The sequence below is a fragment of the Pristis pectinata genome, chromosome 7 (assembly GCF_009764475.1).
Source record: "Pristis pectinata isolate sPriPec2 chromosome 7, sPriPec2.1.pri, whole genome shotgun sequence".
Taxonomy (NCBI): domain Eukaryota; kingdom Metazoa; phylum Chordata; class Chondrichthyes; order Rhinopristiformes; family Pristidae; genus Pristis; species Pristis pectinata.
Window position 1 is genome coordinate 100,412,567 of NC_067411.1, and position 26,760 is coordinate 100,439,326.

General features: G+C 42.9%; 1 protein-coding gene across 3 annotated transcripts in view; it reads left to right on the top strand.

The window, feature by feature from the left end:
- LOC127572539 (EGF-like repeat and discoidin I-like domain-containing protein 3) overlaps positions 1-26,760 on the top strand; it is a 222,526-nt gene that overhangs the window by 185,817 nt on the left and 9,949 nt on the right. For all 3 annotated transcript variants that reach the window (XM_052019909.1, XM_052019910.1, XM_052019911.1), the window contains one exon: positions 25,558-25,713. In XM_052019909.1, coding sequence (XP_051875869.1) covers positions 25,558-25,713 — 156 coding nt within the window. The remainder of the gene's footprint in view (positions 1-25,557; positions 25,714-26,760) is intronic.

Consider the following 26,760-nt stretch of genomic DNA (forward strand, 5'->3'; position numbering starts at 1 on the left):
AGTATTTTGTCAAAATCCAAGTGCACAAGGGCAGGCACGGTAGTGTAGCGGTTAGCGTAATGCTATTACAGCGCCAGCAACCCGGGTTCAATTCCAGCCACTGTCTGTAAGGAATTTGTACGTTCTCCCTGTGTCTGCGTGGGTTTCCTCCGGGTGCTCCGGTTTTCCTCCCACATTCCAAAGACGTACGGGTTAGGAAGTTGTGGGCATGCTATGTTGGTGCCAGAAGTGTGGCGACACTTGCAGGCTGCCCCCAGAACACTCTACGCAAAAAGATGCATTTCACTGTGTGTTTCGATGTACATGTGGCTAATAAAAATTATCTTATCTTCACTGCATTTCATCGATTCACCCATCCATCATTTTCCTCAAAACAAAACTCTTGTTGGATTTGCAAAGCATAATCTTCCCTTCTAAAATCTATGTGGCTGCCTCTAGTTCCTTAGGAAAGATTGTGAGATAAGACTTTCTATGTGGACAAGTTTTATCAAATACTGACTCATTGCAGCAGTCCAGAGACTGCACTGTAGGAAGCTGAACCAATGTCTGGTCATCTCCTAAGAATAGCAGAAAGTTGGTAATAAAGGTGACAAGAAAGTCTATGTGTCTGTGAAATCTGAAGCAAAAACAATGCTGTAAACAACATCACAGGAGAAAGAACAGGTTTAAAGTATTAGTTCAATAACATCATTGATTCATCACCAACCTGTTTCTCTCTGAACTGATGCTGTTGTGTCTACCGAGTGTTTTCACTGTTTTCTGTGTATTTTATAGTTAAGGTTAAGCCCAGCAAATTCTGTGAGTGGGAGGTGAGAAAGCAAGAGAGATTGGAGACAAAGTGCAGATACAGTTGTTGAATCATATCAGCGTTAATGTAGTCAGGATAATACCATGGAACTGTCTTTGGAGCTTCATCTGAACAAGATGCAAATCATTATGTGGCGCTCAGATAAGTTTCCAAAATAAAACCAATGGGTTTTCTTTTCACTATGTACATTGTCAAGAAAATATTTCCATTTAATTGGCCTTAAAATTTAATTTTAGTGTTTCTTGATTTTCTGGTCTTGTGGGGTCTGTGAGAAGTGAAATAAGTTTTGAAAAATAAACCCTGAGAAAGCTGCAACTAAGTCATACAGGAAAGAATTTAAGATAATCCTTACAAAAAATGATGCCAAGAAAAATCTGCTTCTCTACATACCAGTGACAGACATAAAATTATTACAAGATATTGTGCTATGTTGAATGCAGGGGCGAATAGCACGGAAGGAAAGACAAGGCTGGCAAGGTTCGGGAACCTTGGATGATGAAGGATGTTGTAAGTTTAGTCAAAAATAAAAAGGAAGCATATGTAAGGTTTAGGAAGCTGAAATCAGAGAGGGCTCTTCAGGAATATAAAGAAAGCAGGAACAAATTCAAACAGGTTATCCGAAGAGCCAAAAGGGGATATGAAATGTCCTTGGCAAGTAGGATTAAGGAAAATCCAAAGGAATTTAATACATACATTAAAAACAAGAGGGTAGCTAGGGAGAGAGTAGGACCACTCAAGGATAAAGGAGGGAATCTATGCCTGGAGCCAGAGGATGTGGGCAAGGTCCTAAACAAGTACTTTGTATTGGTGTTCAGCAAGGAGAAGGACATAGAGGTACTGAGATCAGAGAGGGGTCTGGTGTTATTTCAGAGCATGCTGAGCTCAAGGAGGAGAAGGTATTGAGCCTACTGAAGAACATTAAGATAGATAAGTCCCCCGGGCCTGATGGGATCTCTCCCAGATTATTGAGAGAGGCAAGAGAGGAGATTGCTGGGGCCTCAACAATGCATCCTCTCTTATCAGACGTGAGTTCCCAGAGGACTGGAGAGTAGCCAATGTCGTTCCTTTATTTAAGAAGGACAATAGGAATAATCAAGGAAACTACAGGCTGGTGTTCATCAGTGGTAGAGAGGCTATCGGAAAGGATTCTAAGGGAGAGGAATTACTCACATTGGGGAAAAGCCTGACGTTATTAGGGATAGTTAGCGTGGCTTTGTGTGGGGCAGGTCATGTCTTACAAACTTGACTGAGTTTTTTGAAGACGTGACAAAGATGATTAATGAGGGTTGGGCAGTGGATGTTGTCTACATGGATTTCTGTAGGCATTTGACAAGGTCCCTCACGGTCGGCTGATCCATCCATGCCGACTTGGTAGATTGGATTCAAAATTGGCTTGGCTGAAGAAGACAGAGGGTAGTGGTGGAGCGGTGTCATTCTGGCTGGAGGTCTGTCACCAGTGGTGTTCCTCAGGGGTCAGTGCTGGCACCTCTGTTGTTTGTGATATATAAATGGCTTGGATGCCGACGTAGAAGCGCTGATTTGTCAGTTTGCAGATGACACAAAAATAGGTGGAGTTGAGGATAGTGGGGGAAGCAGGACACAGGTCAGTTGCAGATACGGGTGGAGAAATGGGAAGATGGAGTTTAATCTGGGCAAGTGTGAGCTAGAACACAGCACAGTGCGGGCCCTTCGACCCACGATGCTGTGCCGACCTATATAAACCTACTCCCTGATCAAACAAACCCTTCTCTCCTACACAACCCATTACCCTCTATTTCTCTTACTTCCATGTGCCTATGTAAGAGCCTTTCAAATGCCCCTATTGTATCAGCCTCTACCACCACCCCCGGCAGTGTGTTCCAGGCACCCCACCGCTCTCTGTGTGAAGAACCTACCTCTGACATCTCCCCCTGAGCATTCCTCCTCTGACCTTAAGCTGATGTCCTCTGGTATTGGCCATTGCCACCCTGGGGGAAAAGGTGCTGTCTGTCCACTCTATCCATGCCCCTCATAATCTTATACACCTCTATCAAGTTGCCTCTCATCCTGCGTCGCTCCAAAGAGAAAAGCCCTAGCTCTCTCAACCTTTCCTCATAACACATGTTCTCTAATCCAGGCAGCATCCTGGTAAGTCTCCTCTGCACTCTCTCTGAAGCTTCCACATCCTTCTTATAATGAGGTGACCAGAACTGAACACAATATTCCAAGTGTGGTCTAACCAGAGTTTTATAGAGCTGCAACATTACCTCGTGGCTCTTGAACTCAATACCCCAATTAAGGAAGGCCAGCACACCGTACACCTTCTTAACCACCCTATCAACGTGCAGAAAATTTGAGGGATCCATGGACTTGGACACCAAGATCCCTCTGTTCCTCCATACTGCTCAGAATCCTGCTATTAACCTTGTACTCTGCCTTCAGGTTTCTTTCTTCCGAAGTCTATCACTTCACACTTTTCCAGATTGAACTCCATCTGCCACTTCTCCGCCCAACTCTGCATCCTGTCTATATCCTGTTGTAACCTATGACAACCTTCTACACTATCCACAACACCACCAACCATTGAGTCATCTGCAAACTTACTAACCCATCCCTTCTTCTTCATCCAAGTCATTTATGAAAATCACAAAGAGCAGGGGGTTCCAGAACAGATCCCTGCGGAACACCACTGGTCACCAACCTCCAGGCAGAATACACTCCATCTACTACCACCCTCTGCCATCTGTGGACAAGCCAATTCCGAATCCACACAACCAAGTCATCATGGATCCCATGCTTCATGACTTTCTGAATGAGCCTACCATGAGGAACCTTGTCAAATGCCTTACAAACATCCATATACACCACATCCACCGCTCTACCTTCATCTATTTGTTTTGTCACCTCCTCAAAAAACTCAATTAGGCTCGTGGGGTATGACCTGCCTCTCACAAAGCTATGCTGACTAGCCCTAATAAGACTATGCTTCTCCAAATGCTTGTAAATTCTGTCCCCAAGAACCCTCTCCAATAGTTTGCCCACCACTGACATAAGACTCACTGGTCTGTAATTCCCAGGATTATCCCTATTACCTTCCTTGGACAAAGGAGCAACATTTGCCATCCTCCAATCCTCCGGTACCACTCCTGTGGCCTGGGAGGATGCAAAGATCGTCATCAATGCCCCAGCAATCTCTTCCCTTGCCTCCCGTAGAACCTGAGGTATATCCATCTGGCCCTGGGGACTTATCTATTCAAATGTTTTTCAGAAGCTCCAACACTGCCACTTTCTTAACCTCGACATGCTCCAGCGCATTTCCTGTTCTACACTGACCTCACATTCGTGAAAGTCCCTCGCCCTAGTGAACACTGAAGCAAAGTATTTTTTTAATTTTTTTTAAAATTTTATTTACAGCGTGGTAACAGGCCCTTCCGGCCCAACGAGTCCGCACCGCCCATTTTAAACCCAAATTAACTTACCCGTACGTCTTTTAGAATGTGGGAGGAAACCGGAGCACCTGGAGGAAACCCACGCAGACACGGGAGAACGTGCAAACTTCTTACAGACAGCGACGGGGATCGAACCCTGATCGCTGGCACTGTAATAGTATCGCGCTAACCACGACGCTACTGTGCCGCCCCTACCTCCCCTACCTCCTCCACCTCCAGGCACGTTTCCCCAAAGATGTTGTGCTTTGTGAGGTCAAACGCAAGAGGAAAGCACACAGTAAATGGCATGACCCTGAAGAGCACTGATGTACTGTGGAATCTTGGGGACCAAGTCCATAGACCCCTGAACCTGGCAACACAAGTAGACAGTGTGGTAAAGAAGTCATATTGGAATGCTTGCCTCAATCAGTCAAAGCACTGAGTATAAGAGTAAGGAAGGAGAATAAAACTTTGATTAGGCTTCTTTTGGAGTATCGTATACAGTTCTGTTCACCCCATTACAGAAAGAATGTGGAGGCTTTGGAGAGGGTGCAGAGGAGGTTCACCAGGATGCTGCCTGGATTAGCGAGTATTAGCTATAAAGAGAGGTTGGACAAACTTGGGTTGTTTTCTCTGGACTGTCAGAGGCTGAATTGAGACCTGATAGAAGTTTATAAAATTATGAGACACATAGATAGGGTAGACAGTCAGAGCCCCTTTCCCAGGGTAGAAATGTCAAATACTAGAGGGACATAGGTTTACGGTGAGAGGGGGGAAGTTTAAAGGAGATGTGCGAGGCAAGTTTTTTTTATACACAGGAGGTGGTGGGTGCCTGGAACGCACTGCCAGGGGAAGTGGTGGACGCAGACACAATAGTGGCATTTAAGGGGCATTTAGACAGACACATGAATGTGCAGGGAGTGGAGGAATATGGATCATGTGCAGGCAGATGGGATTGGTTTCATTTGACATCACGGTCGGCACAGACATCGTGGGCCAAAGGGCCTGTTCGTACACTGTACTGTTTTATGTTTCATGTAAGTCAAAGTAAGCCCATCAGCATGTTGGTTGAGAAAATGTTTGAGTTTATTTTTGATAAGAAAAGAAAGAAATCCCATTAGATGTTGAGGCCTTCAAGAACTCTTCAATAAATATGAGGGCCAACATAATTCTCTTGCGCCCTGTGCCCAGTGTATGTTGTGGGTCGTTGGGACTTGCTCTCCCTGTTGAGGGAGAATGAGAGAAAGGATTGTAGTTGTCCTTCAGACTGATGGAATTCAACTAGATCAATATGTTCAATTTTCCCTGACAAGGCAATCACTTCAGTAAATTCAGCATCATTCCAGTAAAACATTAGTGTGTAATTTTTCTAAAACTATGTTTGTGTAAACGAGACTAATTAGTTTAATCGGTATGACCTGTAGAATTCATCATATTGTACAACAACGATTCGGATAAGTCGAGATTTCTTTTATATTTTGTACATGTTGGTTACCTAATCAGAGGAGAGAGATGAGCTCATTGCACTGATGACTTATCAAACCTATTGGAAATACTGTGTTCATGTTTAGCATTCCTCTCACTGAATTCAGTACCCAGATGTTACGTTAAGTGTCGATTTCCCTCTGTTTCATTAGGGGAAGATGCAGAAGCCGATTTATTTACGTGATTAACTGCTGGCTGGTGCAAGCATTCCTGCAAGCTTAAAAGTTGACAGATGGGCTGAAGTCCCTTGTGATTAAAATGTCTGATAACTATTTATTAGGTTAATTAAATAGATGATTGACCACAGTGCGGAGACATGACGATTTCTGGAGCTCAGAAGTTCCATGCTCAGGAAACTAATTGGTCAGGGATGAGTAATGTGGGATGTAAGGCCACCGGAGTTCTGTGCTTGTGAAAGGAAGCAGGAGTAATGACATGGTATCTTCACTCCTGAGATATAAGGTATTGATTGGAATCTATTTGTGCAATGGTGAATAACTTAATTTCATTTTTTTCCACTTTATTGGTAATTTATCAAGCTACTTTTTCTCTTCACCTTATCAGCCTCCCTTCATCCGGCAGCCGGCTGCTTATACTCCATAAAAGTGCTCTGGCCGATTACTTTCAACACCAGTCCTATGTGAACTCCTGCACTCTGCACTATTTAGGGGAAAATAACCTATCAGCCTTGGAAATGAGAATGTGGCCTTCCACGATTGAGCATCTTGGGAGTGTTCAGATTCTAACCCCTGTACAAAATAAAGTTCCCAATAAACCTTATGATAAACCCTGCAAGTTGTTGGGGCTTCACAGCAAAGGAAATGAATGAAGCAGAAGTTTCATTCCTTTGTCGGTATGATAAACTGCTGTGTGTTTCTTCAGATTTGGAGGAAAGGGAAATATTATTTGGATTTACACTTACTGAAAGGTGATTTCTCTTCACTAGTTCACTTCCAAATCATTCCAGATCAATTTGTAACACAATATATTAGCTTCATAGAGACACAGAACATTGAAGCAGGCCCTTTTACCCACTGAGACTGCTCCAACCATCAAGCATCCACCTACACTAGTGCCATATCATTGTCCCTACACTCCTATTAACTCCAGATTTTCCCACTCACCTACACACTAGGGGTAATTTACATTGGCCAATTACCTACCCACATGCCTTTGCTGCTTCCAGAAAGTCTGAAGGGAGCACTTTTTGTTCAAAGAGCATTGGCTATTTCTGTTGAACTTACATAGGTATTGGTTTATTATTGTCACTTGTACTGAGGTACAGTGAAAAACTTGTCTTACACACCGATCGTACAGATCAATTCATTACACAGTGCATTGAGGTACTACAGGGTAAAACAATAACAAAGTACAGAGTAAGGTGTCACAGCTACAGGGAAGTGCACTGCAGGTCGACAATAAGGTGAAAGGTCAAACAAGGTAGATTGTGAGGTCAAGAGTCCATCTCATCGTATAAGGAAACTGTTCAGTGGTCTTATCACCGTGGGATAGAAGCTGTCCTTGCTGACATCTTGCTGACTCCTAAGTCTAGGTTTTTCACCTGGCATTGTCGGGCAGAAACCTGGCTGGGAAGGATGGTTAAAATACTGTGAATGATTTGTCTCCACTTATCTCATTTCCTTGCTATTCTCTCCCACATTAACACGTACTACTGTGCAGGCAAGCAGGGCACCCAGAGGAAGGAAATGGGTTCAGTCTTTGACTTTGTAGATTAGGTCATCAGATCTGAAATCTCAAACTGAAGTCTGACAGCAATTGTTAAGAACCAGATCCTTAGCCGAGAAGGGGTATGTTTTAGAGAGAAAATTCAAGGCTTCCTGACCCAGTAAAGGCCCTAATGGACCCCACCAGAAAAACTTGGCCCTGCCTCATACTCTTCCCTATATCCTCATCAATTTTGGTCAGTTCCTATTTTCCCAATGCAAGATGTTCCCCCAGTCCCCTCCACCTCTTCCCCAATCCCTTCTAACGGCCAGCTCTCTGCCTATCCCCCCTTTTCCTATGTCATCTCCTCTTCTCCCCACCCTAATTCCTTCCAAAGAAGCCTTCTGCCTTATTATCTACAATTTTCTATCAATATTGGGAGTCCAAAAATCTATGGTTTTCACCTCAGAGGCATTTTGATAGGTACTACAGTTAGTCACTGTGATTATAAGATTCCATGACTTTTATGACCAACTCAGCAGGCAATAAGGAGAACTGTCACAGTAATAAACTCAGCTGCAGTGTAAATTCTACTAGATGAAGGATAATCTTCTCACTTTTATGATTAATACTGCACTGGTCCTAAAGGTGATTTTTATTGTGGCTATTTCTTGCAAAACTTGCAAGACAGTAAGGTTGCAAGGTCATTGCGAGTATGACTGCAAAACTGAATCAATACCATTGGATAACAATGACATTAGAACTAAATTAATGGAAGTTGTTTCAATGGCAAGTCAGACCCACCAGAGGTGGTGGCACAGTGGCACATCAGGTCAATATCAGAAAAGAAATCTCCTCTTAGTTACCACCTACCATCCTTCTTCAGCTGGAAGAAACACTGAAAATAGCAAGAGCACAGAATGTTTAGGTGACTAAATTGGTAAATCGGTTTATTATCGTCACTTGTACCCAGGTACAGTGAAAAACTTGTCTTGCATACCGATCGTACAGGTCAATTCATTACACAGTGCATTGACATAGTACAAGGTAAAACAATAACAAAATGCAGAATAAAGTGTCACAGTTACCGAGAAAGTGCAGTGCAGGCAGACAATAAGGTTGCAAGGTCATTGCGAGGTGGCTTGTACTATACAATAAGAGGGACCCTTGACCTCAAACTATTGTCTACCTGCACTGCACTTTCTCTGTAACTGTGACACTTTAATCTGCATTCTGTTATTGTTTTACCCTGTACTACCTCAATGCACTGTGTAATGAATTGATCTGTATGAACGGTATGCAAGACAAGTTTTTCACTGTACCTCGGTACATGTGACAATAATAAATCAATTACCAATTTACCAATTTAGATTGAGGTCAAGAGTTTTATTGTACTAGGGAACTGTTCAATAGTCTTATAACAGCGGGACAGAAGCTCTCCTTGAGCCTGGTGGTACGCGCTTTCAGGCTTTTATATCTTCTGCGTGATGGGAGAGGGGAGAAGAGAGAATGTCCGGGGTGGATAGGGTCTTTGATTATGCTGGCTGCTTTACTGAGGCCATGATAGTATACTGAGGAGAAGTGTAGACAGAGTCCATGGAGGGGAGGCTGGTTTCTGCGATGTGCTGAGCTGTGTACACAACTCTCTGCAGTTTCCCTGCATTACAGTGTTCACCACCAGGAGTGACTTGGTAATGTCAACACAGACCAAGTTAGCCAAGGCCTGAACGATAGAGCTGCCTGACTGCGTCTGCAGCAAGCAGTGAGTGAACCAACAAGCGGCAGATGCATCTGTCCATGAGAGCATGATAGAAGCCACCACCCTACATTCCTCACACCAACAAAGTCCCATATTCACACTGGGGACACCATCACATTGTGAGGCACCAGAAACAGTCTCAGATCTGGCAGCTCAAAGATGGGCATCGATACCCAAATCCTAAAACTGAATATAAAAAAATAAGCTTTTTCAACCCAGCTGCTTGTGGAAAGGAACATCACTTAAGAGGAGTTCTCTGGTTAAATTCTGTAGGACTCTTGAAGAACCATGTTCTTTCATGCTTCATATACTTAAAACAACCCTGTACACAGAGCTCTCCATCAGGCTAACATTCAGGCTTTGCAACAATAATGTAATGTCAAAGTGATTCACCAAGAATAGCGGTGGAAGTAGATTCAATTACTGCTTTCAGATGGACATTGGATAGAGGAAGAATTGTAGGTGTACAGGGGAAAGCGCTGGGAATGGGATTAACTCAACTACTTTTGCAGGGAGTTCTCAAACTGAGCAAATACCCTGCAACACTCTAAAGAGCAGGAAACAACAGTTAATAAAGGCTTCAAATGCCTCCAGAAGATACTGGTTACAGAATTCAATGCACAATCAATCATAAAATTGTCTGAGTCGGTGCATTGATCATTTCACAATTGATCTGACATTCCACTTTCACCACGGAAGTGTTTCCTGGCATTTTGCCTGCAATGCTGAATTTCTGCTTATTCAGGTTTTGCCAACAGTACAAACTGTGTGGTGCTTTTCTGTCATTGCCACCTAATTAGAGTATGCCACAAAAATATGGCTAGCCTGACTCCAACAGGATCGATATTGAGTTGAACGTGGGTGGAAACCTAGAACAGTTTCTGCCTACAACCCCTACTCTGTATTCTAATGTTGTATCAAAGAAAATCCTACACATGTAAAACAAAATTTATATATTTTGCATTCTTGATAGAAATATGTTAAGAGTCCCCAGCTGGTTTCCATGAGTGTACTCTGAAGAGAGCATTAAGAAAACAAGGCTGTGGGGCAATAGTGCAATGTAATAATGCCTATTATACAGTCAATTCCTTACAACTCAACAATTTATTGGGGTGAGAGTGATTGAAAGCAAGTCATTTTCTCCAGATTTAACATTATTAAAAGTATGTTTTCATGTGGGATATTTATCAGGATTTAAAACCAAAAAGTAAAGGTTAAGACTATGAAAGCTGAGTGTGCATAAACTGTTTTTAAAAAAACAAGCTATTGTAGTTGCTTCTCATTTTGCTTAATGTGAGCCAATCTAACTTTACGCCCACACACCTGTTAATGTCTGAAAAGAACTATCTTCAGACTCCATTTTACCATGCTATTTGTTCTATACAATGTCTGCTTCAGTGAAAGCTCTGGCAGAAGTATGGAGGTTATCGCTACCCTCACGTTTTATGAATCCTGCTCCTTTGATATGTGCGTTGAAGATATTCACAGAAAAATCAATTCATAATACACCAGTCGCAGAATTAACTATTCACTCACTTTCCATTTGAACTGTAGCAGCAGCTTTATATGCTGTAACTTTACTGCACTGCCCATCTCTGTCTCTGATATTTTTGCAGCTGGGGGAAAGTTTTAGTCATTTCGCCCGTGGCTGATTTGGTCTCACCTTTGCTTTTGACTTAAATGGTTGTGGGTTCATTGTGATTGACCATAAACATTTAAACTGACAGGATAACATAGAGGGAGGCATCCCTTGGCTGAAACATAAACTGAAGCCCTGTATGGCCTGTCAGGTGGATGTAAGTGATTCCACAGCACTATACCATGGAGTTACTTGCTGATTTCATGGCTAATGTTTATTCCTCACATAATATCTTTAAAACTGGTCATCCAGTTATTTTAACATTGCTGTTTGTAAGAGTAACTGTGCAAAAATTAAGATATCTTTATTAGTCACATGTACATCGAAACACACAGTGAAATACACCTTTGCATAGAGTGTTCTGGGGTCAGCCCACAAGTGTCGCCACGCTTCTGGTGCCAACGTAGCATGCCCACAACTTCCTAACCCGTATGTCTTTGGAATGTGGGAGGAAACCGGAGCACCCGGAGGAAACCCACGCAGACACACAGGGAGAACGTACAAACTCCTTACAGACAGTGGCCAGAATTGAACCCGGGTCGCTGGCGCTGTAATAGCGTTATGCTAACCGCTACACTGCCACGCCTGCCCACATCCATTTGTCTTGCCATTTATCTTGCATTCCATTGGTGGCTACACTTCATTGACTGTTATGCATATGGAACGCCGAAATGCAATGAAAGTTGTTAATGCAAATGTTGTGGGATATCTAAATGTCCATATTTCCTTATGACTAGAAAGACCATCTGACCTATCAGGTCTATATAGCTTACAGAGCAATCACATTCACTCACTAATTTGCTCTGTAACCTGTCCCCTCAAACATTCCCATCAATCCCACCACCCAACACCAGGGGCACTTTACAGCAGGCAGTTAACCTCCCAACCCTGTGTCTTTGGGACGGGTTAGCAAACCCGGTGTGGTGGGGAGGTTTGCTAAGTCTGCTGGGGAGAGTTTAAACTCGAATTGTTGGGGGGTGGGATCCAAACTGGAGAGACTGGGGAAGAGGTGTTTGGCTCTCAAATAGAGAAAACTAGTAGTAGGTACGATAGGCAGGTGATAGAGAAGAGACATGCTCAGACAGGTTTGCGATGTGTCTATTTTAACACAAGGAGTATTGTGAACAAGGCGGATGAGCTTAGAGCTATGATGTGGTGGCCATTACGGAGACTTGTATGGCTCAGGGACTGGAATGGTTGCTTCAAGTGCTGGGTTTTAGATGTTTCAGATAGGACAGGGAGGGAGGCGAAAGAGGTGGGGGAGCGGCACTGTTGATCAGAGATAGTGTCACGGCTGCGGAAAAGGTGGACGTCATGGAGGGACTGTCTACGGATTCTCTGTGGGTGGAGGTTAGGAACAGGAAGAGGTCAATAACTTTACTGGGTGTTTTTTATAGGCCGCCCAATAGTGACAGGGATATTGAGGAGCAGATAGGGAAGCAGATTCTAGAAAGGTGTGAGAATAACAGAGTTGTTGTGATGGGAGATTTTAATTTCCCAAACATCGATTGGCATCTCCAGACAGTGAGGGGTTTAGATGGGGTGGAGTTTGTTAGGTGTGTTCAGGAAGGATTCTTGACACAATATGTAGATAGGCCTACAAGAGGAGAGGCTGTGCTTGATTTGGTATTGGGAAATGAACCTGGTCAGGTGTCAGATCTCTCAGTGGGTGAACATTTTGGTGATAGTGATCATAATTCTATCTCCTTTACGTTAGCACTGGAGAGAGATAGGAACAGACAGACTAGAAAGGCATTTACTTGGAGTAAAGGGATTTATGAAGCTCTCAGGCAGGAAATTGGAAGATTAAATTGGGAACATATGTTCTCAGGGAAAAGTACGGAACAAATGTGGCAGATGTTCAGGGGATATTTGTGTGGAGTTCTGCATAGGCATGTTCCAATGAGACAGGGGAGTCATGAGAAGATACGGGAACCGTGGTGTACAAAGGCTATAATAAATCTAGTCAAAAGGAAAAGAAAAGCTTACAAAAGGTACAGAGAGCTAGGTAATGTTAGAGATCTGGAAAAGTATTAGGCTAACAGGAAGGAGCTTAAGAAGGAGATTAGGAGAGCCAGAAGGGGGCATGAGAAGGCCTTGGCGGGCAGGATTAAAGAAAACCCCAAGGCATTCTACAAGTATGTGAAGAGCAAGAGGATAAGATGTGAAAGAATAGGGCCTATCAAGTGCAGCAGTAGGAAGGTGTGTATGGATCCAGAAGAAATAGCGGAGGTACTTAATGAATACTTTAGGTCGGTATTCACTACAGAAAAAGATTAGGGGATTGTAGTGGGGACTTGCAGCAGGCTGAAAAACTTGAGCATGTAGATATTAGGAAAGAGGAGGTGCTGAAACTTTTGGAAAGCATCAAGTTGGATAAGTCGCCGGGACCAGATGAGAAAACCATAGCAGCATAGAACCAGAGAACCATACAGCACAAAACAGGCCCTTCGGCCCACCATGTTGTGCCATCCATCAAACCACCCTCACACTATCTAACCCTTTCCTCCCGCATATCCCTCTATCTCACATTCCTCCATGTGCCTATCCAACAAACTCTTGAACCTGTCCAATGTATCTGCCTCCACCACCACCCCAGGCAGTGCATTCCATGCACCAACCACTCTCTGGGTGAAAAAACCTCCCCCTGACATCTCCCCTGAACCTCCCACCCATAACCTTAAAGCCATGCCCTCTCGTCTTGAGCATTGGTGCCCTGGGAATGTACCCCAACTTGAGATGTACCCCAGGCTGCGTGGTAGACGAGAGAAGAGATTGCAGAGCCTCTGATGATGATCTTTGCATTGTTGATGGAGATGGGAGAGGTTCCGAAAGGTTGGAGGGTTGTGGATGTTGTTCCTTTATTCAAGAAAGGGAGTAGGGGTAGCCCAGAGAATTATAGACCAGTGAGTCTTACCTCAGTGGTTGGTAAGCTAATGGAGAAGATCCTGAGAGGCAAGATTTATGAACATTTGGAGAGGTATAATATGATTAGGAATAGTCAGCATGGCTTTGTCAAGGGCAGGTCCTGCCTTACGAGACTGATTGAATTTTTTGAGGATGTGACTAAATACATCGATGAAGGGAGAGCAGTAGATGTAGTGTATATGGATTTCAGCAAGGCATTTGATAAGGTACCACATGCAAGGCTTATTGAGAAAGTAAGGAGGCATGGGATCCAAGGGGACATTGCAGTGTGGATCCAGAACTGGCTGGCCCACAGAAGGCAAAGAGTGGTTGTTGAAGGGTCGTATTCTGAGTGGAGCTTGGTGACCAGTGGTGTACCTCAGGGATCTGTACTGGGACCCTTACTCTTTATGACTTTTATAAATGACCTGGATGAGGAAGTGGAGGGGTGGGTTAGTAAGTTTGCGGATGACACAAAGGTTGGGGGTGTTGTGGATAGTTTGGAGGGCTGTCAGAGGTTACAGAGGGACATAGATAGGATGCAAAGTTGGGCTGAGAAGTGGCAGATGCAGTTCAACCCAGATAAGCATGAAGAGGTTCATTTTGGTAGGTTAAATATGTTGGCGGAATATAGTCTTAATGGTAGGACTCTTGGCAGTGTGGACGATCAGAGGGATCTTGAGGTCCAAGTCCATAGGACACTCAAAGCGGCTGTGCAGGTTGACTCTGTGGTTAAGAAGGCATATGGTGTATTGTCCTTCGTCAATCGGGGAATTTAATTTAGGAGCCGAGAGGTATTGTTGCAGCTGTATATGTCCCTGGTCAGACCTCACTTGGAGTATTGTGCTCAGTTCTGGTCACCTCACTGCAGGAAGGATGTGGAAGCCATAGAGAGGGTGCAGAGGAGACTTACAAGGATGCTGCCTGGAATGCAGAGCATGCCTTATGAAAGTAGGTTGAGGAAACTCGGCCTTTTCTCCTTGGAGCGACAGAGGATGAGGGGGGACCTGATAGAGGTGTATAAGATGATGAGAGGTATTGATCGGGTAGATAGTCAGAGGCTTTTCCCCAGGGCTGAAATGGTGGCCACAAGAGGACATAGGTTTAAGGTGCTGGGGAGTAGATATAGAGGAGATGTCAGGGGTAAGTTTTTTACTCAGAGAGTGGTGAGTGTGTGGAATGGGCTGCCGGCAACGGCGGTGGAGGCAGATACGATAGGGTCTTTCAAGAGACTGTTGGATAGGTACATGGAGCTGAGAAAAATAGAGGGCTATGGGTAAGCCTAGTAATTTCTAGGGTAGGGACACGTACGGCACAGCTTTGTGGGCTGAAGGGCCTGAATTGTGCTGTAGTTTTTCTATGTTCTATCTATGTGGGAGGAAATTGGAGCACCTGGGGAAACCCACGTGGTCACAGGGAGAACACACAAACTCCACGCAGACAGCAGTGGAGGTCACGACTGAACTCCTGCCACTGGAGTTCTGAAGCAGCAGCTCTACTTAGTTGTGCTACGATACTGCCTCCACTTCACCTGCCTCTGTCTCCCATCATCCTCCACCTGGTTCAACCTGCCCATCATCCTCCACCCCTCCTCAGTCCACCAATCACCTCAGAGTCTTGTCTTACCACTCCCCTTCCCCTCTCTGTGCCGGCCATCTCCCCTCCCCTCTCAGCCCTGATGCAGCGTTTCGACCTGAAACATCGGCAGTTCCTTTTCTCCAACAGATGCTGCCTGACCCACTAAGTTCCTCCGGCAGATTGTTTGCTGCTGGAGATTCACCACTGATATCCAAAGAACATTTGCACAGAGGGCAGAGCCAGCCTCATCACTCCCAGTGGGAGCTTCTATAATGTAATGGGATGATTCAGAAACATCCAAAACCATTCGGAAACTATCAAAAGTTACTGAAGCTATTGAAAACATTAAAACTGTAAAAAAAAAGCCAAAGCACTTAAGAATATTTAACATTTAAATAATCTCAATTAATGAAATCTAACTTAAAACTTACACTGACCACAGTTTCTCATCCATTAAACTGAATGGACACCATTTCCCAACCTCAGATCCAGACTGGCACAGATTTTTATGATGAGCTTGCTGCCTATGTGTAGAGAAAGTGGCCCAGTTGCTGTTCTCTCACCGGATTTCACATGGAGCCCAGCGTCAGAGCTTAATCGAATAAACGCTGGTGAACAGCTAACAGCAACATTGGGACCAGCAATCACACTGAAATCCCAAAATCACAGAAAGTTACACAGGGAACTGTCCACAGTTATGCGGGGAACTACTGGTATTTCCTCACATAAACCAGCCCAAAAGAAAACAGTAAGGACTTTCATATCTGTACAAAAAGTAAAAGATTAGTGAAAGTCTGTGGTGACTGAAGGGAGAAGGAGGCTCTCCAACTGGTAGAGGATATAACACAGATGCTAAATATTGTGTAAAATAAAGATACTGAATGAGTTTTTGCTCTCAAGGGTGGTGGTACCAGGGATAACAGGTAAACAGGAGGAAGATATGGAAGAATTTATAAATAACTGCACCAGAGGATTAATTCTTAAAATATGAGGTTTATAAGTCACTGGGTCCTTGTTGCCACTGAGGGCAGTCAGAAGACACACAGGCCCCGGTGCTGGAAGTGGGGTTATCTTCTAAATCCACTGCTCTCTGTATAATGGACTGGTACAACTGAGGTGGTTCCTAACCCACATCAGATGGGTACACAACAGGCAATACATCTGGCCGAGATTGGGTGAAGACAACAGGTTTCCTTCCTTGTTCAATATTATTGCGCCACTTGGGTTTTTGGTTGATTCTTTGGTTTTGACATTGGAATTCATACATCACGTAATAACAGCTCCCTTGTCATATTAATTCATTTTTGCTGTGTGGTCACATATCTGTCCAGATTTGTAATGATTCACTGCCAGAAGAAACACTTCTCTGAGCAGTGATACTGTTTTGCTTTTAAAGTGGTCCTATTAACTTTTATATCTAACCATCTAGCAGGTAAGTTGATGGAGAAGATCCTGAGAGGCAGGATTTATGAACATTTGGAGAGGTATAATATGATTAGGAATAGTCAGCATGGCTTTGTCAAGGGCAGGTCCTGTCTTACGAGCCTGATTGAATTTTTTGAGGATGTGACTAAGCAGATCGATGAAGGGAGAGTAGTAGATGTAGTATATATAGATTTCAGCAAGGTGTTTGATAAGGTACCCCATGCGAGGCTTATTGAGAAAGTGAGGAGACATGGGATCCAAGGGGACATTGTAGTGTGGGTCCAGAACTGGCTGGCCCACAGAAGGCAAAGAGTGGTTGTTGAAGAGTCATATTCTGAGTGGAGGTCAGTGACCAGTGGTGTACCTCAGGGATCTGTACTGGGACCCTTACTATTTGTGATTTTTATAAATGACCTGGATGAGGAAGTGGAGGGGTGCGTTAGTAAGCTTGCAGATGACACGAAGGTTGGGGGTGTTGTGGATAATTTGGAGGGCTGTCAGAGGTTACAGAGGAACATAGATAGGATGCAGAGTTGGGCTGAGAAGTGGCAGATGCAGTTCAACCCAGATAAGCATGATGTGGTTCATTTTGGTAGCTCAAATATAATTCAGAATATAGTATTAATGGTAGGACTCTTGGCAGCGTGGAGGATCAGAGGAATCTTGGGGTCCGAGTCCATAGGACGCTCAAAGCGGCTGTGCAGGTTGACTCTACAGTTAAGAAGGCATATCGTGTATTGTCCTTCATCAATCAGAGAATTGAATTTAGGAGCCGAGAGGTATTGTTGCAGCTATATAGGTCCCTGGTCAGACCCCACTTGGAGTATTGTGCTCAGTTCTGGTTGCCTCACTACAGGAAAGATGTGGAAACCATAGAGAGGGTGCAGAGGAGATTTACAAGGATGCTGCCTGGAATGCGGAACATGCCTTTTGAAAGCAGATTGAGGGAACTTGGCCTTTTCTCCTTGGAGCGACGGAGGATGAGGGGGGACCTGATAGAGGTATATAAGATGATGAGAGGTATTGATCGGGTAGATAGTCAGAGGCCTTTCCCCAGGGCTGAAATGGTGGCCACAAGAGGACATAGGTTTAAGGTGCTGCGGAGTAGGTATAGAGGAGATGTCAGGGTTAAGTTTTTTACTCAGAGAGCGGTGAGTGTGTGGAATGGGCTGCTGGCAACGGTGGTGGAGGCTGATACAATAGGGTCTTTCAAGAGACTGTTAGATAGGTATATGGAACTGAGTAAAATAGAGGGCTGTGGGTATGCCTAGTAATTTCTAGGGTAGGGACATGTTCAGCACAGCTTTGTGGGCCAAAGGGCCTGAATTGTGCTGTAGTTTTTCTATGTTCTATGGTCTATTACTGAGTATTGTGATAATTCCAGTGTCTTTACAATTAACAGAACTGGCCTTTTGATAATTCATACTTCCAGTATGGTAGTAGCTTGGACTATATATGCCCCATGGTTGTTGGGGCCTTTGAAATGATGAATATTTAGAACTGCAGCCCAGCAAAGTGGCTGATTTCCACATGATTAAAGACAGAGTAGAATTAATGAGAAAAGTAGTTGGAAATCATCCAATGGCAGAGGAAGGTATGGTTTTTTTCAATTTTCAAGCAAGTGTGATCAGAGTGTGCAAGGAAAGGAGCTGAAACATTTCTATTGCATAACTATGAATGAAACGTTCAACTATCAATAGCAACTGGGAAAGTTGGTGAGGTCAAAGTAGAAGTTTGTTTGGTACCGTTTGTAAGTTTAGAAGATTGTTTGGTATTGTTCTATGAATCGATGATTTCAGGAATTCGGTAGGATGAGGTTGTGAATTTTGTGCATTTTGTGAGGAGATATGTGAAGTAAAAGGGCAAAAAATACTGAGAAATGTTTTGTTTCCATGCATGACCACTTCCAGGCAGAATTGGGTCACTTTAGAAATTTGACCATTCACTTAAGGGCATGATTCACTCTTGCATTCCATTCATGATTTCCACGTCAGTCATACAGAGGGTGATGCCATTATCTGTGTAGCACCCCATTACACTGAATTTTCCTGGGAGCAGCCATCATTAGGCAGTCAGGAGATAACTGTGTTGTCAGAACACAGACTTGGGTTGAGGCTTGCCTTTCATCTATCAAAGGTGACCAACCCGGACAACTGATAACTGTTTCCCAACCTCACTCCTGGTGTCCTACATTTTCACGCAACCCACCAATCGGCTGGGGTCCACAACCCTACAATCATCCAGGTTCCATGACCCTCCTGACAGTGGAGTCTGACATCTCCATCCCCACCACCCCAATTATCTGATCTCCGCTGCACAGATGTTGCTTGATGGGGTTTCCTTATGGAGTTGCACATTCTCCCTGTGACTGGGTGGGTTTCCCCTCAGTATTCCAGTTTCCTCCCACTCCAAAGATGTGCTGCCTGGCTATGGGCTCCTGTAAGTGGTTGGTATTGTAGGTGGGTAGGGCAGATGAGGGAGAGCTGATGTGCATCTGACAGAGAAGTTACAGAGAAACGAATGGGGGATATGGGATTGATGGGATTGTGCTGAAAACCAGCATAGATTCAATGAGCCGAATGAACTCACTCTATGTCATAAGAAAATATGAGAAGTAAATGTGTTGGAGCTTGAGTTATATTGAGTTATAAGGTGCAGCAAAGATGCAGCTTTCTGACTATGGCCACCCAAGTACATTTTAAGCCGTTACGAAATTCTTCTTATACTGTGATGCTTTATTTAAAATGACCTTACGTGGCAGGCATTGGCTGAGCTTTGCTTTTTTGAATTATGTCACTCTATTCAGAGTGCCCTTCTGAAATACACTTATTTTAATGAAAAACATTTGTTCTAAAGGCTGAAACTAATGATTTCCTTAAATACTTCAAAGCACTAATTTCTTTAAATGCAAAGATTTGTCCTTCGCAGGATTTGTTGACCTATTTCTTGCATCTAAATTTTGAAAACTAAATAATTGCTAACAGCAAGGAACAATTTGTAATTATGATCTTTATCTCAAGAGAACAAAGATTAGTTATTTCTCTTAACCTCAACACAAAACTCTAATGCAAAATACGTTGGCATTTCAACCACTTCAGAACACACAGCAATAACTCCCACTTCAGTATATGCTTTGCAGTCTTCACAAGGGAAGACTAAAGTGAAGTGAAAAGTGAAGTGCTTATTAAGGTCCCAGTCATGGTCATTTTATGCATTTTTTCTTATTGGGAATAAATACTTTCATGGTATTTAACATCAGTCAAAAATTTGGCAAATGGAAATATTAAAAGTCAGTAAATTTCATGTCAATTGCAACAGTTATAAATAGAGCAGATTTATTTTAACATTAATGGAAAGTTGATGTTTGCAGGGCAGTGAATATGTTGTTGCTCCACAGGTACTATCTGTGGTTAGGTTTCTGTGTGTACATTTTCAGCTTTGATTGATTTGTTTCTGGTACCAGCCGGAACTAACCTGAAATGAATCCTTTTAAACCATCTTAATACACTGAGGGTGCATGTCAACCTCAGAATCGTTGATTGCACATAAATATTCAGATTGTTATAACATTTAGTTCCCTGGAAATGAACAGTTCCGGGAGTTCCAGATTCCCCTTATAAAGTAACAGTTCCAGATATTTTACTAATATTAGCAGCGGTTCTTTATTTTATCAATGCTACTTGTGTTATTCAGGTAAATAGATTATGCCATAACCAAATAAAGATACAAAAAAAGTATAGTGGATCACTTCTGGAAGTACAGTAGAACTTTTGGAGATTTTTATTGGACCTGGTTATGAGAACGTTCTTGCTGTTCCTTGTGAGTAGCACTGAGAAAGCCTCGGGCACAAGACTAGTCACTGATAATGCATTCCGTCTTCTTGCTATCCTTTTGGAGTCTCTGAAAAAGTCCAGGCCCAGGGCCTCAGGCCGTGTTCTTCATGGTGCCTTTAAATGGTGCCCATCTGTCCTTGGAGATGAAACATGAAGCAGGAAGGTCACCCTACAGTCTCATCAGGATATTCCATATCCAGTCCCAGTAGGTGTCCCTCTTCTCACCGTAAGGAATCTCTGGCCAATATAAAGAGTGTAGGTGCCTGGTCCATGGAACTTGTTGTATACTTTCCTTTTTTTGTACTTTGTACTTGGAAAGAGAGGAAGAAAATGATCTATTATCTACTTTAGGCAATATTTATGTTGGTGATCTGCTTGTAGTGGAGACTTGGGGGCATTGGTGAGGCAGGGGGGATGATTTTTGATTTCACCATTTGTTGTACCAACTTCCCACCGAAACTCACCAGAGACACAAATTATTTTCATTAATGGGGAGTTGGAGATCATGTGATCTTTTTCAGCCAGAAGTAAGGTTGTGGTCATCATGGACACCATTTGTTGCTTGAGAGGGACTTCAAGTGCGGTGTGGGGAAGAGTAGACTTGGAGAAACTTGTAGTCGATCGGGGAAAATTAAGATGGCCAGTGGCATTCATGTTTATCCTAGTCTATTAAAATAAATGGTGCAATGGTATTTGTAGATCTTGGTGAGGGATGTCGCCATTCTTTTAAGGACACCTCATTCAGCTGCACTGCAAACTTCACTGTCCCTCATGAACAGTGCAAAACCAAAGCTTTCCTGTGTGCTAAATACAACCCATAGGTCATGATGTTTTGGGCAGGAAATCAAGTAGAGACCTTCAGGCAGATAGTTTTGTTTTTATTTTCATCAGTTATCACTCCATTCAAGCTGAAAAATTAATTCACTGATTGTTAACCACAACGATTAGATTTATCAATTTTTTTTTAATATCATAGAGGTATAATGATTACAAACCTTTTTCCTAATTTATGTACAAAACAAATAATACACTTTTCATCCAGTAGCATTTATTTTGGAAAGTATCTTAAATAGGTCGTGATAACCATGTTATCTTGGCACTCCATAACAAACTCACATTTCACATTTGTAGTATCTGCTCTAATCTCACACATGGAAACTGTTTGTCAAAGAAGGCTCAACATATTTTGTTCCAAAACGATTTACTACCTCACCATATTAATTAAGGGTCATACGTTTTCAAGTTTCTACTTAGACTAATTGGCATGGCAACCGAGCTATCAAAATCTTTAAATGGCTTGGCGAGATTTTAATGCGGTATGCATCATATTTTATGTTGTGTCTTTGTTTCTTCCCCTTGCACTTTGGCACAAGCCCATCAATTGTACGATCTAGAAGTTTGATCTTTATGTTTCCAGAAGAGAAAACCAGATATAAAGAGAAATGATTTAAAGAAAATACTACTTTCAAGTGAGATTTCACAGGACTTGAACACAACAGTTCATATATTAAGATAAGATAAGATATCTTTATTAGTCACTTATACATTGAAACACACAGTGAAATGCATCTTTTGCATAGAGTGTTCTGGGGGCAGCCCGCAAGTGTTGCCACACTTCCGATGCCAACATCGCATGCCCACAACTTTAAATCTTCTGCCTCAGAATTGGGTCCTGAGAAGAAATGTTAAAACTATAGCTTATTCATGCTATTGCAGGTCAATTGCAGTGCCCGATGGTGATTCTAAGCTTGTTTTAAATCCATAGCACTGCCTTTAGACTGTTAATATGCAAGTCCAGAGTTTAGTGGCCTAAGGCTGCCCACCTCTTCATTCCCATGCTCTGGCAGCAGAGACCAGCCCTTAAAGGCCACTCTCAGTTAAGCCCCACATTGCTGGATGTGTGCTCTCAGTGTTTATATAGCTGTGTGGGAGGCAGCTTGCCCTCTGCTTTCCTGATTCTGACCTCAACATCTTAGTTGCAGAGTGATGCAGCCAGTAGAGCTACTGTTTCACAGCTCCCACGACCCGGGTTCAATCCTGACCTCCGCTGCTGTCTGTATGGAGTTTGCACATTCTCCCTCTGACCACACGGGTGTTCTGGTTTCCTTCCATGTTCCAAAGCCATGCAGGTTCGTGTGTTAATTTCCCTCTGTCGATTGCCCCCAGTGTGGAGGTGAGCGGTGGAATCGGTGAGGGGGGTGGAGGTGCTAGTTGATGGGAAAGTGGGGAGAATAAAATGGGATTAGTGTAAATGGGCAGAGGGGGGATGGTCAGCCCCAAGGAGGGTAGGGCTGCCAGTGTATCCCTGGAGAAGGAGCATGCGGTATCCACATGTACAGTGGGGGATCTCCAGAATTGGTGAACACAACAGGGGCTCAAGTACACTCTGGATAGTGATGACCATGTTGTATTTTGAAACTGTAAATAGTGTGTATCGTGAAGTACTGTAATATTGTGGTAATGTGATTCTGTAATCACTGAATAAACCACCTTTGGAAAAGGAAAAAAAAATAGAGGGGAGGTCTTATTCCTGTGGTGTATGACATCATCAGGAGGCACGTTGTCTGTGTAGAAGAGTAGAAACAAAGAGCCAGTGGCTGGAAGTGTCACTGTGACCTGAGACCATGGCCCGACGACATGCCCCTGCCTTGGGCTGTCTCTGGTGCCTGGTTTGCAGCTGTACCTGCTGCACACCCAGCAGAACCATCGCAGGTGCACCTGGACCACAGAGGTAATAGCTAGAGAAACGCAGGTCAACCTGACGGTGGGACCACCCAGCAGCTCCTGTATCACCCAGCAGACTGCAGGTGAGCAAGTGGGCGTGTGGTCCTCTGATTAGGGCAGTTGTAGCAAATCGACCTCTGGGAAAGCACGGGTCGCCGTGGCTGGCCAGGCGCTTTCCTACATTAGCAAACATGATCAGGTTCCACCACCAATGTTGCAGTAGAGTCTTGTTCAAAGGGTGGCATCAACGATTGCATCCCCCGTGGTGTGGCATGAATAGTCCAGCATCAGGGCTCACAACCTAAGGGTCTAGAACTGAGATCAGAAATGTCCTCAGCCAGAGGGCAGTGAACCTCTGGAATTCTCTGTCACAAAAGACAGTGGAAGTCAAGTCATTAAATATATTCAAGAAGGAGATCGATATATTTAATGCCAAAGGGGACAAGAGAGATGGGGAGAGGGCAGAAACAGGGTATCCGATGATCGGCCGTGAACGTATTGAATTGGGCTGTTCTATCAAGAGAAGCTAGCCAGTTTGGGTCTGCATTCCTTGAAGTCCAGAAAAATGAGGGGTGAACTTACTCAAACATGTATGTTTTCCCTAGTGAGATGAGATAAGATGAGATATCTTTATTAGTCACATGTACATCGAAACACACAGTGAAATACACCTTATCCGTAGAGTGTTCTGGGGGCAGCCCGCAAGTGTCGCCACGCTTCTGGCGCCAACATAGCATGCCCACGACTTCCTAACCCATACATCTTTGGAAAGTGGGAGGAAACCGGAGCACCCGGAGGAAACCCACGCAGACATGGGGAGAACATACAAACTCCTTACAGACAGTGGCTGGAATTGAACCTGGGTCGCTGGCGCTGTAATAGCGTTAGGCTAACCACTACACTTCTGTGCCCGCTGGGAGAGTCATCAACAACTTAGCTGCAAAATAAGATGCTGGTCATTTAGCACTGAGGTACAGAGAAATATCTTCACTCAGAAGGTAATGAATCTCTGGAATTTTCTGATCCCAGGCGTGCTGGAAGCCAGATCATTGGATATATTTGAGATGGCGATAGATAACTATTTGAAAGATTGAGAACTTGAGTGTTATGGGGAACTGGAACAGAAGAGGAGTTGAGGCCAATATAGATAAGCCATGGTTATTCAAGATTCTTTGGCGATCTGTTGTATAGTTCACTCCTTGTATTTTTTGTGATAAATAACAACTGAAGGTTGTAGGCTTCACCTTTAATCTCCAGTATGTGTGGCAGTCATGGAAATAGGTCAAAGGAAAGGGTGGGAGTTGCAGAGGCATTGAATAGGAGGTATTTATATCAGTAACAAAGAAGTCTGTATGCAGTTTGATACTTTGCACTTTTTCCTTAATTATTATCTGTAGCTGGAAGTACAAATGCTTATGTCAAGAGATTCCTGATGAAGTGTTATATAATTGTATGGTGAAGGTCAAGATAATATAGAAATTCATCCCTAGTCAATGGTTCTAACACCACTGCTTTATACTCTGCCTCTGAAATTCATTCCATTGAGGTCAACAAAAGTAAAAAGTGAAGTGGCCTTATATTACGTGGTGCATTTTGTAGTAATGACACGAGATGAAGTTCACACATGTGTCTATGATTTTGTGTGCAGTGGCATTTCTAGCCAATAGAATCTCTGTAAAGATGATAAAGAGTGTAGAATATTTCTTTAAAGAAAGAATGAAAAACACATCCAAGTAATAATTAAACTTAGATATCCTATATGACGTTCAAATTCTTATATTGCATGGAATGCATTCATTACAGGCAAAATATCACATTTTTACTTTGTGTTTGTAAATGGGTGCCTAGTTTGAAAATTAATCATTGCATTGTTGGGTTATCAGATTCATTATTTGGCATTTTTCTTAAATAAGCTAAGGTTACAGTAGGATCATACTAATGTTTACTGGTGTACACAATTCCTTATACTTGTGGTAGTAACTCTGCTCCAAAACAAGCAACGTAATCATTTTTAAGGGAAAAAGACGAGGATGTTAATGATTCACCTCACCTCTCTTCATTTCTACTTTGTGTTGTGCAGTACAGCAAAAATATTTGCAACATGATTTACAAGGTGTTATTTTTGAAAATATGTGAATGATGTAGGGGCCCCACTAAAGCTACCTTGGTAAGAAAAATATCTTAAAAAAGATAACAGGAAAATTATTTTCATTTTATGTGAAACATTGAAATATTTTGGACAACACTTCCTTTACCCAAAAACTTCAAAGAATGCAATATTTTTATCCGTGGAAATGTTTTATACTTTATATATTTTCCTCTTGCAGATTGATCTACTTGTTCCTACAAAAGTGACTGGTATAATCACCCAAGGCGCTAAAGATTTTGGTCACATACAGTTTGTGGGTTCCTACAAGGTAGCCTACAGTAATGATGGAAAGAACTGGACTATTTATAAAGATGACAAACAACAGAAGGATAAGGTGAGTTTGCCAACAGTTACTGAATAGGTATGATTCACCAGAGACACCCATTCGATATTTCTTGATTTCTGAAGATTGAATTTTCCTCTTCATTTTCTATTGTACTCAGCAGGGAAATCATTAAAAGGTTTTGCTATTATAAAGTTAGATGAAACTCATTAGGAAAGTGGTTTTCATGTTAACACTTGATATTAAAATTTGTAGCACTACTGCCAAATTCCTTTTGAATTCTCTACATCAGGCAAACAGCCAAACTAAAAGGAATCTATTTTCCGTAAAGATGGAGATCTTCTCAGTGATCAAGCTGGTTGGTATTGACAACTGGGCTAGTTACGCATTTATCTGGACAATTCAAAAAATAAATCAGCTATGTCAATCTTAAGACATCAGTTCCAGTCCCATTGGGGCAGAACTTTTGTTGTCCCATAGATCGTTGGCCCTCTGCCCATGTGGTTGTTTCCATTGCAACATTGGTATTGGAATTGGTTTATTACTGTCACCTGTACCGAGGTACAGTGAAAAACTTGTCTTGCATACCGTTCATACAGATCCATTCATTACACAGTGCATTGTGGTAGTACAGGGTAAACCAATAACAGAATGCAAAGTAAAGTGTTAGTTACAGAGAAAGTGCAGTGCAGGTAGAGACAGGAGGTTGGACTTATCAGCCCAGACTCACGGACTGTCACCGTTGTCAGTGTGATTGGGGCTATTGAATGAGTGGACATCCACAGACATGCTGCTAGCTGCCAACAAAGTGTCGCCTCTCTCTGGCGCCATCTTTTTAATAACACTTGAGATATATAAAAATGTAACCCTTGTGACTTTAAAATATTTTTTTAATATATTTACATTTATAATGCTAAAAATAACACGCACATATGAAAAATAAATTGAAATCATTCAAACTTCAATAAATAATCAAAACATAAGAACTTTTCTCCAAGGAGCCACTGTCTCCCATCCATTTGAATGGGCACTGCCGAACTTGTGCCATATTTAACCTGGCTGAAGCTGACAGGTGGAGTTCCCAGCCTGAGAATGAGA